At 38.0% G+C, this 16,588-nt stretch overlaps 1 protein-coding gene across 1 annotated transcript in view; it reads right to left on the bottom strand.

The window, feature by feature from the left end:
- SLIT2 (slit guidance ligand 2) overlaps positions 1-16,588 on the bottom strand; it is a 250,364-nt gene that overhangs the window by 76,504 nt on the left and 157,272 nt on the right. Inside the window, exons 6-9 of the mRNA XM_062575387.1 lie at positions 15,878-15,949; positions 11,770-11,841; positions 8,884-9,047; positions 6,350-6,488 (exon numbers count right to left, since the gene is read on the bottom strand). Coding sequence (XP_062431371.1) covers positions 6,350-6,488; positions 8,884-9,047; positions 11,770-11,841; positions 15,878-15,949 — 447 coding nt within the window. The remainder of the gene's footprint in view (positions 1-6,349; positions 6,489-8,883; positions 9,048-11,769; positions 11,842-15,877; positions 15,950-16,588) is intronic.

Below are 16,588 nucleotides of genomic sequence, written 5' to 3'. Positions count from 1 at the left end.
GTGTTTGAGAGTCTTTTCTGTCCCTTCCAAAGACTAAAATTGTTTATACAATTTACAAATTACATAAAATGCTTAGCTGACAGTGGAAACCCACCAGTCAACCTCCCCACCAGCAAACCTTCCTGCAAAAATACCATTGTAGTGACTGCTAACCTTGTTATAAAAGAAGTAAAATCAATTAAATCCTTCCTTTGATTACTTGAATGGTTTTTGTGTAAACAAAAATGAAGAAAAGTCAATTTAATTCCATACCTGATTGCTTAAATAATCATTTATACAAAGCTGTGCTCATCAGAGCAGATCATTCTTTTCTGATTAAAGTACCACCCTCTCAACCATTTATGGCAAATTTATTTTTTTCTTTATTCGTAACATTACAGTAAGGAAAGAGGTTTTAGAATTGCTTGGTACTTCAAGCCACAGAAGAGAAGAGAAAATCAGAAGAACGTAGGAAGAACATTTTCATTAGGTAGTTCAGCTCATTAATGGCTTTTGGCCTCTTTTTTGAAATTAGAGCCTGTCACTTACTCTGTATCATTGTGAGAGCACCTATCAGTAGGTTAAATAGAATTACATTTACTGAGATCTTGAATACTTAATTTTGCTCTAACCTTTATCCTACCAGAAGGAAAAAAGAAAGGGCCACCATTCTCCTTTGCACTCGCAGTTACCTGGAGATAAGCAGTACAGTTACTGAAGGCATCCTCCCTAGAGGCACTTGGCATATCATGCACTGCCCTAAAACTGACTTGGCTTGATGCAAATGGCTTGTTTTAGCCCACTGACTTCGGTAACAGTCGAGCGCAGCAAAACCTGGAGCCCTGATGGTCACCGGGGAATCTAACTACACCAAGCTGTCAACAGCCAGCTCTGCTCTCCTCCACCACCATCATGAAGTGAGTCTTCATTCCTAAACCGTTTCGGATGCCACTTTCAGCAACAGACTAAGCTATTGCATCAAACAGGGTGGCTGCAGTGCTGTGCATGCACATATATCCTGTCTTGCCAGCTCTGCTAGCTGCCAGCAGACAAGATAGCATAGTTCTACTGTATTAAAATGACATCCCAAAATCACTGTCCAGCAGAAATTAAGCAGTGTGAACCTATGAGATCAGTCCTAGAGTCTACACAAAAAATCTTTTCTTTTACTTTTCCCAAAGAGCTAACACAGAGCATTGATATCTAAATTTTACACAAATGAAAATTATCAATGTTCAACACTTGAGTAATTAAATGCTCCATTGAAAGAGGTTTTTAGTACAGTATTTAGATACCAGGTTAGTTCATCATATCCTGAGGAAAAAGGCATATAATTATCAACATGAAATCTACAAAAGTTCAAACCTATATTATAACTATGCAAATCAAAGGATAGAGAGGAGTAACAACATTATGATTAATGCCACTTAGATTTCACACAGCATTCCTTCAGATTGATGGACAAGGTAATGAATGCAAAGTATTTGAGTGCAGCAGCAGATCAGACAATGTTTTATCTACAGGAAGTTTGTATCAGGCAAAGAAGAAATCAGTGCTTCACAAGGTCCTGAGGAGCTGAATGGGGTCAGACTTCCCAGTGAGAGAAAGGATGGAGGAAATGGGTGGAGTGCATGGAAAAATATCAAAAAAACATTACAAGAGCCACAAGATAAAATGATTGGATTACGAACCTTCTTCAAAAACAAGTAAGAATTTTGTTCCTATGAAGAGCAAACTTTTGCACAAATAATTAAGAGGCAGAAGTGGATGCAGAAATAAAATCTCACAAAAGTTAGCTGTCAAGTTTTAAGTAACTCTATAAAGGAGGAGTGAAAACAAAGTTTAGCTTCAGCCTCAAAGGAATTGACTATTCACACAAGACACAACGCAGGAAAGACGAAAGATAGTAAAGACACTCCAGAGGTGTCAGTGGACCATCAGGTTGGCTGCAGTATGACATAATGGGTTGGCAGAACCAAGCACCGGACTCTGTACAAATACAACTACATACAGACTATATACAGCTGATAAATACTACCACTGTGGAGCAGAGAAGCTTGTACAGACTAAGAGAATTAAAAAATATTACAGGTTTTTCAAATGTTCCTGTCAATGAAGTATGTTTAGAAAACCAGATGACAATGTTCAATTGAAAATGCAGAGAAGTCTGACATATATGAAAAAATACTGAAAAAAAAACATCAAGAACATCTGGTACATGTAAAGTAAAAGTATGATGCCAATTTTCCAATGGTGTGCAGTAGAATCTTGTGATGGTGGTATCATAAAAACACTAAGTAGATAATAATTTGGCCGTTTAAGTACTTCAGAAAACAACAGGGATTCAGCTCAGTTCTCTCTCTGTCTCTCCTTGAGAACGGAGGAACTCCTGCCAAAATATGTGCTTAAAATGGTGTATGAGATAATAAAGCTATGTGCGTGGGAGCTGTGTAACGGAGGTGGAAATGCAATGCTCATTACACCCTTCTGCCTCGTGTCCAGCAGCTCCTATGTGCTCTCAATGCTGCTGCAACAGCACAATCCCATCTCTTCAAATGCTTACTGGCGGTTACCATTTTGTCATACCAAACAACAGTTTCACATTAAAAAAAAAAGTGAAAAAACAGATAATTTTATGGAATTCTAATCTAATCATTTGTAAAGAATTGCTACAAGAAAGTTGCTACGCACTTCTAAACAAATGAAAGTTGGAACTCTTTTATTGTATGATAACCTTAATATAGGAATGTCAGTTAAGAACATAGGTGACTGAAGTTGTTCACAGAGGTGCTTAAAAAAATGACTGGATTCAATGTTAAGAAATGTAAAACAACACGTATATGAATGGAATAGTAGGATTATGTCTATAAATAATTTCTGATTTCTGAAGAAACTGTAATAGCTAAGAAAAAAGACCTTGGATTCTTCGTGGACAGTTCATTGGAAAACATGGTGCAATGTGTATTGGCAGTTAAGGAAAGCAAGTAAGAATTAGGGCGTGTAAGGCAAATGAAAGAAAACTAAAATTCCATTGTACAAACTCATGGTTCACTGTCATCTGGAATATTGTATTCAACTCTGGTCATTCCAGGTCAAAAAGGAAAAAAAGGAAGAAAACATAGTTCAGAGACAAGGGAGGAGATTGATTAAGACATGGAAGGTTTTGTCATTGAAAAAGACTGAACAGACTTGGAATATTTAGTTTAGAGAAGAGATGAATGCAAAATCATCTCTTCTCTAGAAGAGATGACAGGATAAATTATTAACCTTAATGCATTTTCCCTCCCACTACAAAGACAAAGGAAAACTAATGAAATTTAAAAAGACTGTTTTTAAAACTGGAATCATATCTTTTGACTCCTACCATAAGTTTATTAGCTTAAGATAACATCAAGATTAGAACATGGTATGGTCTAAAGCAGATCAGATTTTCTGAAGAAAAACTTTTTCTGAAACCTTTCAGAATCTGGTATTTTTACTTGGTATTTTACTTCAGAAATCATTTCCTTGCTGCTTCCAAAACATTCACCACAGAAAACTGATGCAGGCCACTGGCCAGGGTGGACTACCAATTTGATCCAGTTTGACTATCCCTATGCTTCTCTCAATCTAATACAGATTAAACTTTATTTTACTCTTATGTTCTCCAACCTCTTTTCTCTCTTTCTCTCTCTTCTGCTGCTAAGATGGTAGATATACTTGCCACCTATAATGATAATATAAGAGCCATCATTAATTATTTTCCATATTAAAGCAGCTGGTGAAGTAAATGTAAGACTTTCCTGATACAACAATTAAAATAAGCATAGTTGCCAAAATCGCTCCTCCTTTTCAACCTGTTGGCAGCAAATCAGCAAAGATATGTCATTCTCTTGAAATACTCACAAAATCCTCTACTCTGACTTTTCCACTGACCTTATCCCTCACTTTCAGAGCCTTCCATGTCCCTTTCTTCTATATATTTGTCTCCTTGCTTTTCTATCAATTTAAACTTTTGCTGACACTGTTTGGTAACTGCATCCTACTCAAATGCCTCAAATAATTTCTCAGTCCACATATTTACTTCAAAACTAAGTCAATCATTGAAGTATACTTTTCTTGTCATTATGGCATTCACTGCTATATATGTGTTTAAATTAAAATAGTTCTTAAAATTTGGCTTTATAATGTCCTACCCTTTTTTGCATTGAGTTTGAATAAATATGTGTGTATATGGTCTTATGACATGAATATTGCTATTTAACTGTGCTAAATACTGGGACCTGCCTTTTTTTTTTTAAGCCAGTACTTATAGGCTAGCTATAGTATACATATACATAGTATACATATAGTTTATATTATATTACTATAAATTATGTATAATACAGTATTTGTAGTGTAGATACCATATGCACTCATATGCACACACACATATGCATCTATTTTTATTTTTATGGAATACAGAGCTCAGAATGTGAAAAGGTCTCACTAAGATTTGAACACTGCCTAGTCTAGCAGGAAACTTTCAGTGGTTAGCAATCTGTTAAGTGTTCAGCCAAATGCTGGAGTAGTTGTTATGTAACAGTTGCTTTTACTCTCCAGGCCAATAAATAGCTGAAAATCATGCCAGTCCATGCTTAAAACACATCAATATTTCTGAAGTAGGAAGTACACTGAATACTTTAGTGAAAGAGATGATGAAGCACTTTCCTGAGCTAAAGATTTAGAAGCTCTTGAGGTGGGGAGAGGTGAGACAGAAATAAGAATAGCAAGACCTCAAAGGTGATTATCAGCTACAAAACCCAGTGGCATACTTCCCCAGCCCAGAAGTCTCTCCTGAAAATGTAAGGTGTGCACTGCGACTGAGTCCCTTTCTCAGTCCTGAGGATTAGGTGACCTTCTGCAACATCTCAGAAAAAGACAGAAAAAAAAAAAAAAACAAAAAAACTCACTGAAAAAAGCAGATCAGGCTTTTATTTTCTTGCTTGCCTTTTGCTGTCTCTCACCTAGAACTTCATAAACAGCACAAGTGTGGCATTTACTTTCCTGTAAACTCTATTTGTTTTTGCCTGAAGCTCATTTCTTTTAACAGTGAGTTCAGGGTAAACTAGTAACTCCTACATCATATAATTGCTTTGTGAGTGATGACTCTTAAAGATTCAGGAAGACCCTTGCAATCTCTAGCACCTAACGTCTTAAGGGAACGCAGACGTTAGCATGCACCTCCACTAAACCGTGTAGGTATAGAAGCTCGCAATGCCAGAGTCAGGCTTCCAGCAGCCGTAACCAGCATTCGCTGGCTAGCTGCATGGCAGCAGAAACGCAGCGGGCAGTGTTTGAGACATGCTTCCTACTTCTTTCCTGTGATAGTCTTCCCTTTCTCTATGTACACAGGTGTAAGCATGCAAGTAAAATAAACCAGCACACAGCTCGTTAAATAATGAAAACAGGCACTGTGCATGGATTTTCTGCAATAGTGCCTTTATCTGCAAGTCGGGGGTTCTCTTTCGAGAAAGGTGAAGGGTAGAAGAAATGTCCTTATTATACAGCCAAATGAATGAACCAGGGGTCTGGCAGGATCCTCTAGGTCAGTCTTAACATCAACAATAATGAACTGAAAAATTTACGATTATTATTCAGATCCTAAGAAGAAATCACAGTTGTTCCAACCTTGTAAAGTTCAAAATCACAGGTCAGATGTCAAAAAGTCATGAGAGTGCCTTAAAACCATAAGAGTTTACTTTGTTTTTTAAAATCTCATTGTGGTGCCTGTTTTCAAATTTTCAAGACGACTGTCACATACAACAAATACATGAATGTCCAAGATACTTTCTGTTCTTATTATTACCTCTCTTGAACAACAGCATCTATCACGACGCTCAAAAGTTTTTTTCTTCTGAATACTCTCCCTAATTCATTGACTTCTATCCAAATACTGACTCAAGATCCTTCTTACCAGGTTGGCTCATCTGCCCTGCTGCATCAGGCACTATTCCCATTATTTCCCTGAAGTGAGCTCCCAGCTTCCCTTCAAAACACTGCCTCTCCTGCCCCTGGAGAAGATGCTCATATTGCTGAGTCCCTGCCGGTGCTGGAAAGCTCTCCTTCTACTGTATCCAGAAAGGCCAGTATTTATGAACTCTTTTAAAATCATCTCATAATGCAGTCTGTGATTAGTACATATAAAATAAACTAAAATAAAGGATCTAGAAGGCTGCACAAATATTTTAATATACTTGCATACTCCTTTTATTTCTGCAATTGAATTTATATTTGAAAAGGCTCACCCTATATAAGGCATTGACTTATAAGAATTACAAAATGAACACACAGGAAAAACTGCTTTCTACAAGCTCATTGGAAAAAGAAAAAAAAAAATCAGATTACGCACATTTCAGTAATGGTTTCTGGAAGGTTTGTTGGGATTTCAGTAAGGCCTTTCCCACGACAATCCACAATGTTGTTACTACAGGTGCATGCAGTAGGGCAATGCAAGACACTGCAGGAGGGAGCCATGAAAGACTGATGACCTGGAAAAGAAAAGCATTTCTCCTAAAACTACACAATACTGTCAAACAGAAGTCCAATTTATTTCAACAGTGAAACATCACATTTTACACTTCCCTTGAAAAGCAGAAGGCAGAGCTTATAAACATTTCAGCTGATCAGCTCCCTTGCACTGCATTAATTAAAATACCCAAATAATAGCAACATGTTGACACAATAATGAAAGAAAAATGCTTATCTACCTGGTAGCCCTTTCATCATTTCTCAGCTTCTTTAACAACTCACATTCAGAATTACCTTGTTAATGAAGAGTATTCGGGGAAAATTAAATGTACTCAAAGTGCAGGCCATTTCTCAGGTACATTTTCTTTATTTTGTGGTTTTAAAAAACTATTTATTTAAATAGTTTAAATCAGATTTAAATCAGTTTTTATTTAAAAAACTGATTTATTTAGCTTTCAGAATTCTCTGTAGTATTAAAAATGATTGTCAACAGAAATGAGTGAACTTTGCCACAAACACAGAAACTCTGCTCTTACTAGTGATGTCCTATATCATAAATACTTAATTTGAGTATTGTCCTTTAGTGTATCTATCACTTACAGGCAATTTTGGAATTATGACCTTTCTACCAAACCACACACAAATAAACAGAAGCTTTGACTTCACAGCTCATATTTTCTCCTCTCTGTGTCAGCTCAGCAGATTTCTTCCTCCCACATGTTAATGGTCATATTAAGCTAATTTACCCAATTTACAGATTTTTTTCCTAAGGTTTTTGTGTTTTTTGTTGAAGTCAGCATTTATAATCACATTTGAATGAACTGATTTCACATTTAGAAATGTTTTAAAAAGTAAACGTCCTATTACACATCCCTGGAAATGGACAGATCACACATTTTCTAATACATTCAGCAGTGCACTCATTATTGCATTGACTTAGATTGAGAAAGGTATGAAACTCTCTTTCATTAGTTAAAAAAGATAGAGACAATTTTGCAGCTGTTAGAAAATGACTTCTTAACTCTGAAACCATAACTTGATTCTAAGATTTCTCTCACCATGCTCAATATTATATTCTAACATTAAAAAGTTACAATGATAATATGAATAAGAGCACTTCAAACTTGCTGTGGCTAGTTTGTTCCTACTTACAACTTGAAGTAACTGTTGATCAAGTTTTAAAATTACCCTACTGAAAAAAGTTATGCTTTTGGGATAGTAGTTTATAATATAATAATTTGATTTCAAATTTATGTATGTGTTATAATGGCACAAACAGCTGCCAAACTAATAACCTATATTCTTCTTTTTATTCTAACAATCAGAAAATACTTGGTCTGCTATTATTAAACAGAAATAGAGTGCTGGGATAAAACATGGTTGTTCTCCCTCTTTAAAATCACCACTATAATCACCAAGTTATAAATCTGTTATTGACAACTGAACTTGACAACTGTATCACTTACAAAAAACACATATGAAGTGATCTTCCTGGAAACCCTTTTAACTGTGTGTAAAGGCAGAATTAATGCTAATAACAGATGTTATTGCTAACATGGCAGTGCCTTAAATTTTGATGCTAAAGGCTGTTTAATAAGGACAGAACATTGTACTCTGCATAAAATTGTTTTGAAGGAATAGATCTCTGCATTTGTGCAAAATCTGGCATATGCAAGAGGGTTTTTGTGGATATGTAAAAATCAACAAGTGGAAACAACTCTGCTGAACCACTGAAAATACAGATAGCTATATTCTAGCTATTTTTGAATGTTTTTCATGAAACTTGAATCAGTAGTCAATTTACAGAAAAATTTCCATGTAAGAATAGTAATATTTGAATAAGAAAGATAAACTTGCCTTCTTCCTCATCTAGAAGATATGAATAAAGGAAAAAAAATGAATAGAGAAAATGTGATTAGTAATGAACTGTTAGTTTTCATTATTTCATACCAGAAAATAACCTGATACATTAAAGCATACCACTAACATTTGGAAAGTTATTTGGGGATCCAGAATATTATTTAAACTGTAGAAAAACAAAAAAACAAGAAGCCCCTCAACAGCCTGCAAAGTTAGAAAAGCAGGCCTTATTATAAAATGCCTCGTGTTCTCAATTAGTACTCCTTTTATTCCATTTTCCATATCCCTCCCCCATAACCGTATTTGTAGAAGGCTACGTTTTCTGTGTGAATGCATCATTTACACAAAATTTTTAAGAACAGAGGCACCCCTGCTCAAGAGACAAACGCTGGTAAAAAAGGGGATTAGTTTCTTTTTTAATAAGAATTAGCACGTAGGTTATACAAAAGCTGGAAGGCTAGCGGGACGGCGCAGCACCGAGCGCCAGCGATCCGCGCTGGGCTGCTGCTACGAGCATTCCCAGCCGGACTCGGGGCGACAGCTTGCTTCCCTTACCGCTGCAGACAAACTCCCGTTTCTGAACCTCGGCCACGTTGTGCCCGCGGAGGTGGGACGGGCCCATGCACTGGGTGTAGAGCCCCACGCGGGGCCGCTGCCGCAGCCAGTCCGAGAGCCAGGCCAGGTGGCAGTCGCAGTAGAGGTTGTTGGAGTGAAGTCGGCTGAACGGGAAGAAGCACGTCAATGCACTTAAATTAGGAAGAACAAACACAAAATCGACCAAACCCGTGCCCTTGGGCAACAAACTATGAAGATTTACCAATAAAAAGTTGCTAATGAGGAATCAATTTTTCACATCTTTCATTGAAAGTTTGAGAGTTAAATGCCAATACGTAAAGCTGTAGAAGCAGTGGTCTAATTCATTAAAGAAATAAAGGCTAACCAATACAATAATTTATCTATAGTTTCTTTTCTCTTTTCTAAAAGGAAGTAGTAAATACACAGGAGCTTGAAAGCTGCTGTGGAATTCTTTGGTCCAGATGTGTTCATGCAGTGAATAAGACAAAAATGTCAAAACTAAATCGCCCTACAGTGATAACATACTGTCAGAAAAAAAATTAATAAAAGATTTGGTTTCCAATTAGACTTATCTGAAAGTTGGCCATTATTAATTTCTATAGAAATAGCCTTTTCTTGCAAAATTCCTTTAACAGGTCATATTCATTTTCTGCTGAACAAGACAGTGTAATAACTCAATATAAAACATCTTCTTTCACATTTTTTTGCTGATTTCCTCTCTTTTTGTTTCATCATAGAAAGGGGGATTAGCTGCTTCTGGCTCCTAAGAACCTACGTTCTAAGTAATGCTTGAAATTAAAAGACCAAATGGCAGCAGGCGATGGAATAAGCAAGTCGCCTCTCTGCTGGCAGCAACCAACACAAAACCATGGCTTCTTGCCAAGTGGCAAAAAGCACTTTGCCATTGACAAAATATGAGATGAATGTATTCACTAAATTAGGTAAATTACTTTTCTCTGGCTCTTACATTTTCTGAAGTTATAGAAAAAGACACTCACAGCTATAAATCAAATCCTTACTCAGAATCATCCAAAACAGAGAAATGTCACTGTGGTTCTTTTCAGCTGATATGCGCAATCCTAACTAAATAACTGGAAAGTGCAAGCAAATCAGAACACAGACAAGAGGTCTAATTAATCCATAAAAAATCTTTAAAGGAACACAAAATGTGTAACAAACCAACATAAGCAAGATATTTTAACTATTTCATCCTTTAAAAAAAAATCACTAAAAATGAATATTGAAGGCAATATATATTTCCCCTACTGACGCTTCTGTGGGTGCTTTGTAAATATAGCTCACAAAACAGCAAACTCATTCAGTACAATCTGTGTCCAGCTGTAGGCAAGAACACCATTGCAAATCAGAACTAATGCCATTGAAAATACAGTTATACAAGCATATTCTGACTGCAAATGGGCTGTGTACAGCTATGTACAGCCATACAGCCATGTTACAGTCCATTTTCTTTTGCTTCTAAAGTAATATTCCAAAAAAAATCCCATAAATAGTAACAAAACTTGCTGCATGATTCACTAATTCATTGTTCAAAATATAAACTGTATTTGAAGGTTGGAAGGAAGAACAGATAGATACTCATGTTTTCAAATCTCAGACCTGAAAGAATGGAACGAGATTCTATTCTGAAAGTATAAATGAGGCCACCAAAAGCCAATGGCCAACACAATATAAAAAATACTGTATTTGTTCAGGCAAGAATAGTTGCAATATTGTTATGAAATCAATAGAACTACTCACCTGTGTGAAATTTCTTCAGTTAAGGACGTTATGTTAACTGAGGTGAATAACCCTAACTGCTTTCAAAATAGTTGTGTAACCCCACGAGCATAAAAGAAAATGGACAGGCTTCTTTCTAAAGTTAGTTCTTTAACAATAAAAGCTACTCTTGAATTGTGATAGAAATATCCCTTTTTCTTTTTTGATTCCCACTCCACTGGAAATCCTATTTGAAACAGAATCTCTAGACTAAATCTGGAAGTATTCTCGCTTTGTTAGTTAACACAATATACACTCTTCCTTAGTCCCACATAAAATACAAAAGAAAGAAAATGTAATACAAAATTGCATCACTTGCATACCCACCCTTTTCCCTGTTTGTTTTAGTAGCCTGAAGAGTACGTCTGTGAAAGTCATAACCTCTAAAAATGGAGACCTTATTGTAAATGCTGACACAACCTTAATTATAATAGCTCTACCGGATAATGCTATAATTTTGTGTTACAAAGAATGTTGGGGAGCCAGTTTAGTTTAATTAGGTCTGCTAGCAGTACAGTAATAAAAGCATAAAGATTTCCCATTTATCACATCTGACAGCCAATCAAAGATTCTTCCATGCTCCTAAATGAAATGTGACCCATTCAATAGCTCAAAGTAAAACAAATTTTTGACTTTCAAAAAACATCAATTTTTTCTCTATGCAGCTCTAACATACAAAGGAGAAACCTCCTCTACTCCCCCATCTTTTTGGTCAGAATGAATGTAGCTGTATGGAAAACTGAGTTGGGAAAAGACCTTGAAAACATTAATGTAGACATCACCATCCCACAACCTGAATACTGGATGGAAAACGATGCAACTGCTTCTTCATCTCCAGAGCCCTGTGCACTAGCTTTAAGGTCACAGTTTTTTTTGAAAGGTTTTATGTTTCAGAATTATCTGCCATGCGCACATATAGGGATGTCACAACCACATGACACCAACCGCAGTATTTTTTTAAATGAGTTTTTACCTTCCCTGCCTATATACATATTTAAAAACCACCTACAAAATGTGGCAGAGAAAAACTGGTACGCTGAACACACTGAACTGATGACAGCGACACCTAGTTTCAGTGGAATTACTTACAAAGTTCTGAGTTTGGGCATATGATTGAAACTTGCCACGGATAGTCGAGTGATGTTGTTATTGTTGAGGGTGCTGTAAAATCAAGAAGAAGCATATTAACATGCTATAGTTATTTATATCATGTTTACTATGTTTTTTTTAAAAAAATCCCGTAGCCAATGAAGAACACAGCAGACTGCTTTTTAGGATGGATAACAGGAAAAAAAACATGCTTTGGGATCTACTTAGGCTCCAAATTCAATCTCTGTTAAAGGTTTGACGGTTCCATTACTAATGCTGTGTAATTTGAGTCCCCGGTGACCTATATGACTCAAGGAGCCACTGGAAGCACTCGAAGGGAGTTTCCACAGATGTGGAGAACATCTATGGTATTAAAGCTAAGAACATCACCCTGATGAACAGAATTGCTACAGATGATGCAGAGCTGCACGAACAATAGGCGTCCTTCTGCACGATGGAAGGAGTCAGGAATCTTAATACTTTCGCAGAGTACTAAATGTTAGATAATGTGTCCAGAACCTCAGATAGGAAGTAGGAACAAATCTAAGTCAATACATTGTTGGCTAGCAAGGAACCATCATACACAGCAAATGATATTTGTAAAGATCACAAAACTTTATGAACGATCCTACAGTTAATTATTATCTTTAGGCTGCATATAAAATGCAAACAAGCCTGACTTGAGAACAAGGAAACGAGTGATATAATTTACAGTTTTGACTTAGAGGTTGCTCATGAGAAGAGGATAGAGAATGTTCTCTTGAGTTTAAGTGTATAACACAAATAATAACTCCCACTGAACAAATCCGTCTCTTTTGAAGAAGAAAGTATTTTGCTTTATTTTTAAAACAAAAAGTGCAATTTGTGTTCAATAAATCTTTGAATCTTTATCTGTGAATAAATCTTTAAGTACTCGGCAATCCTGAAACAGAAAAAGGTAAATTCAGAGTACCCTAAATAGATTCAGGCTTTATACCTCCACATTAACCAAGTAGTTAATTACTGGCGCAGTGTGCTGCATTTTACCTTAGTGCGCTTACTCTTTCCGAGTCCTAAATGTTTTTTCATTGTGCACAAGTCATCTTCTCGTATGCTCTCATGGCATACATAAGAAAGAGGAGAATAATCAAAAGGAAAAGAAGATGGGTGGAATCATGCCCTCTTTAAAAACAGAGTAAAAATGAAACAGTAAAAATGGCTAAGTGGATAAATCCACAAAAGTTGTCTTAGTGAACAAATGACAACCAGTAGATTTTTGTAGGATTCTGTTACAAAGTCCGAATGGAAAATGGCAGTGCCCATAGTTCTTCCTGCATGACTTCTTAAGAGGTTTTAAAATCATATCTTTTCAATGAATGGAAGAGAAATCAGTACATACTTCCATGGCTTTTATCTATCTAAAGAAAGGATTTCTACAAAATTTTTATTTTTCAGTTGCAGGTGTTTGATGTTTGACTTACCCTTTGTATCTTCCCTCATTTGGCCTGTATTCATATTGTGTATAATTTATGAATTGAGTTCTGTGACGGCACAGAAAAACACTAGTAGTAGTAGTAAGGGATACTTAGTTGATCAAACCATAACTATTTCTATCTGATGACCACAACATTTGTCTGGAGTACAGATTTGTAATCAACAAAAGAAGTAATTCCTTAATGGAACATACTATTGCAAAGAGTGTGATAACTAAAAGACGATTTTGAATTTTTCAGAAGCTTTTATTTTTTTAATATGGCAGCACTATATATTTTCCCACAGTCACTACCTCCCCAGGATAGCTGGTTTTCTCTTAAAAGAAAGAGAAAAGGGAAAAATAGTATTTCATAGAAAACTGCTAGAGAATTCACAAGAAGAGAGGACTGTATCTGTGATTGCTTTTATCTTTCAGATTTCGGGTTGATTTTTAAATCTTTAATACTAATAGCCTCTAAGATTCTGCAACAATTTTCCCAATATATGACCTGTTACTTTGGTAATTACTTCAAACTGTAACTGCAGGCTAAGACTTTGCCAGTGACTGGGAAGTTTTATAATATTTATATTTTACATTTATATTTTGAAGCAAGGTACACTTTCGTTGCTTAGTTAGATTAAATCTAAATGAAAAAATACACAGTCTTATAAACTACTCAGTGCATATAAATTATGGTCTAATCTATGTATCTTTCACTCTTTAAATATTTGAAAAGAAGTTGCTTTAGATGCATATTTTTCCATACTGTTCAAAATATCTATCTCAAATTTTTTAAAATGCATTTTCCTCTGTAACACTTCTTATCACATAATTCAAGACAACGAACATCCAGTTACACTTCTGAGTAGTGCTAGTAGTGCTGAATAGTGCTAAAACTGTAACGACCAACTTTTCATTGTACCGTTATTTTTACAAAGCTTTATTTTCTTCTTTTTGTATTCACTGAAGACAAAGTGAATTTTTTACCACTGACTTTCACTGGCAAGGATGAGTTTTTTAGAGCACTAAAAATCGCAGGCATTAAAAGCTGCAAAAGGTGTTTGATCTTTTTGAACTACACGTTCAATACTCGTGCCCGTAAAGGAAGTTTGTATTAAAACCATGATGACCAAATTAAGCCATCACTGAAAAAGTTATTCTGTCGTCTGTTTGGACCGTATGTGCCACAGATGAAAAATCTCACAGAGCATCACATTTACTGACAGATAAACAACACTTCATAAACTTAACCATTAGACTTAATATTGAACCTAAATTTTTTACACAGGTTTATACCAAAAAGTTACTTGCTGCTTCTGTGATTATAATGAAAAAAAAAAATCAGCTGTCAGATTCATTCACTCGTAAGTAAGACCAACTACTGCTTCATAATAATAATAAAAAAAACTGTTCTCCCTAGTAGCTGGCATATTCTTACGTTCTTGGACAAACAGATATTATTACTAGAAAAGCTATTTTTTTCTTCAGTAACTTAAAAAAGGGGGAGGGGGGGAGGAAAAGCGCCCTCCCACCTCTCAAGGTGTGATTTACGGAGGGTGAACCGAAGCAGCACGCAGCGCCCCGGGGCGCACGCAGCCGCGTCCGGGCTCCCCGGCCCGCGAGCGGCACGGCGAGACCGCGGCCGCGGCGCGGCGCCCGGGCCCGGCGAGGAGGCGCGCCCGGGCCCGGCGCGGAGGCGCGCCCGGGCCCGGCGAGGAGGCGCCCCCGGGCCCGGCGAGGAGGCGCGCCCGGGCCCGGCGAGGAGGCGCGCCCGGGCCCGGCGAGGAGGCGCGCCCGGGCCCGGCGAGGAGGCGCGCCCGGGCCCGGCGCGGAGGCGCGCCCGGGCCCGGCGAGGAGGCGCGCCCGGGCCCGGCGAGGAGGCGCCCCCGGGCCGCGAGCTGCGCCTCGGGTCCCCCCCGCGGGGGACGCCGCGCTCGGGGCCGCGGCTCCTCGCGGGCCGGCCGTCGCTGCGGACAGTTTTGTCAGCTTTAACCTCGCCGCCTGCAACTTCGAGACCGGGGGATGGGGCGGGGGAAGGAAAGAGCGTACAAAAGAGCACTGCGATACAGATCCCTAACCAACGGCATAAATACGGCGTAATAAACGTGTAAGCACATACGTGACACTGAAAACGATAAAACCGCGTTTGACTAAACACACAATGGTAGTGCGAGGGTAAAAAAAAAAAAAAAAAAAAAAAGTGCCTTTTAAACGTCAAACACATTTAGTACGTTTAGCATACTGTTCCTTCAGGCTGAAGGATCAAATTTATGTCTGACTATACTACAAAGGCAACACTGAAAATGTTCAGCACTTCAACAATGACATATAATTCACAAAAATACTCATTACTTCTCTCCCCTCTTTTTAAAAGAAAACACATTCTTTTCTTACACTTTTTATCATTTGCCTTTTTTTTTTTTTTTTTTTTTTTTTTTTTGATTTGTGTGCAATGGCTTTCTTGCTGAGTAAAGGAATACCTGTGTCTCTCCACATATTTTTCACCGTTTTACAGCACATGGCAGTGGATTATTTTAAGACATCTTTTCACCAGACCGTTCTGACACCAGGCTGCAGCTCGCAGATAAGCTTATATATTAGTACTCCCCTGACACCGAGCTCCTGCTAGAAGTAAGAGATACGAGGAATACTTACAGCACTTCCAGGTCGCGCAGAGCCCTGAACGCCCCGTCTTCAATACAGCTGATCTGGTTGTAATCCAGTTGCCTGTTAAACAGATTAGGAAGGTATTTGTAGAAGCGGGGCAGCCTCCCGAAGGGTCTCCACGGCCAGGCCACGCTCGCTGCAGCGCTCCCGCGAACGCGCTCAGCCGCTCGAGCCTGTCGCACACCATTCTGGCCTGGATGCTGCCACAGAAATCTCTTTTTGTTCTGAACTGTCTGCGCAAAACAGCAGCTCTGGGAATGCTCCAGTAAATAATAACTGCACCTTATATTAAATGCCAAAGGAATGCAATTTCATTACATCAGGAAAAGCTATCCATTAAAAGCTCTCAGCGTCATCTTGCTGAAACAATTTCATTAAGGTAAAGGACGGTAAATCACTTAATGTCACATGCATCCCCTCAGTGACCTAACAGAATCCATTTATCAGAGCAGCCCAGCTGCATGTTAATGCCACCGGCCCCGGCGGGAGCGAGCCGGAGCCCACTTCCAGGGGTCCGCGCGGGCGCAAGGCGGCATCGTCTCCTTCCAGAGTATTTCTAAATGCAGAAATAACAGTGCCCAAGGTATTTGCGTTCGTGGTTAGCTATACCCGTTAAAGCTGCTGGAAATGACACGAGTACTTCTGCTGCAACCTCCAGTACGTGATTTTCTGCGTGGTTTTGTGTTCTCTGCCGTTATA

The sequence above is a fragment of the Rhea pennata genome, chromosome 4, assembly GCF_028389875.1.
Source record: "Rhea pennata isolate bPtePen1 chromosome 4, bPtePen1.pri, whole genome shotgun sequence".
Classification (NCBI taxonomy): Eukaryota; Metazoa; Chordata; class Aves; order Rheiformes; family Rheidae; genus Rhea; species Rhea pennata.
Note: the sequence above shows the minus strand (reverse complement) of the source record. Positions and strands in the feature narration are given on the sequence as shown.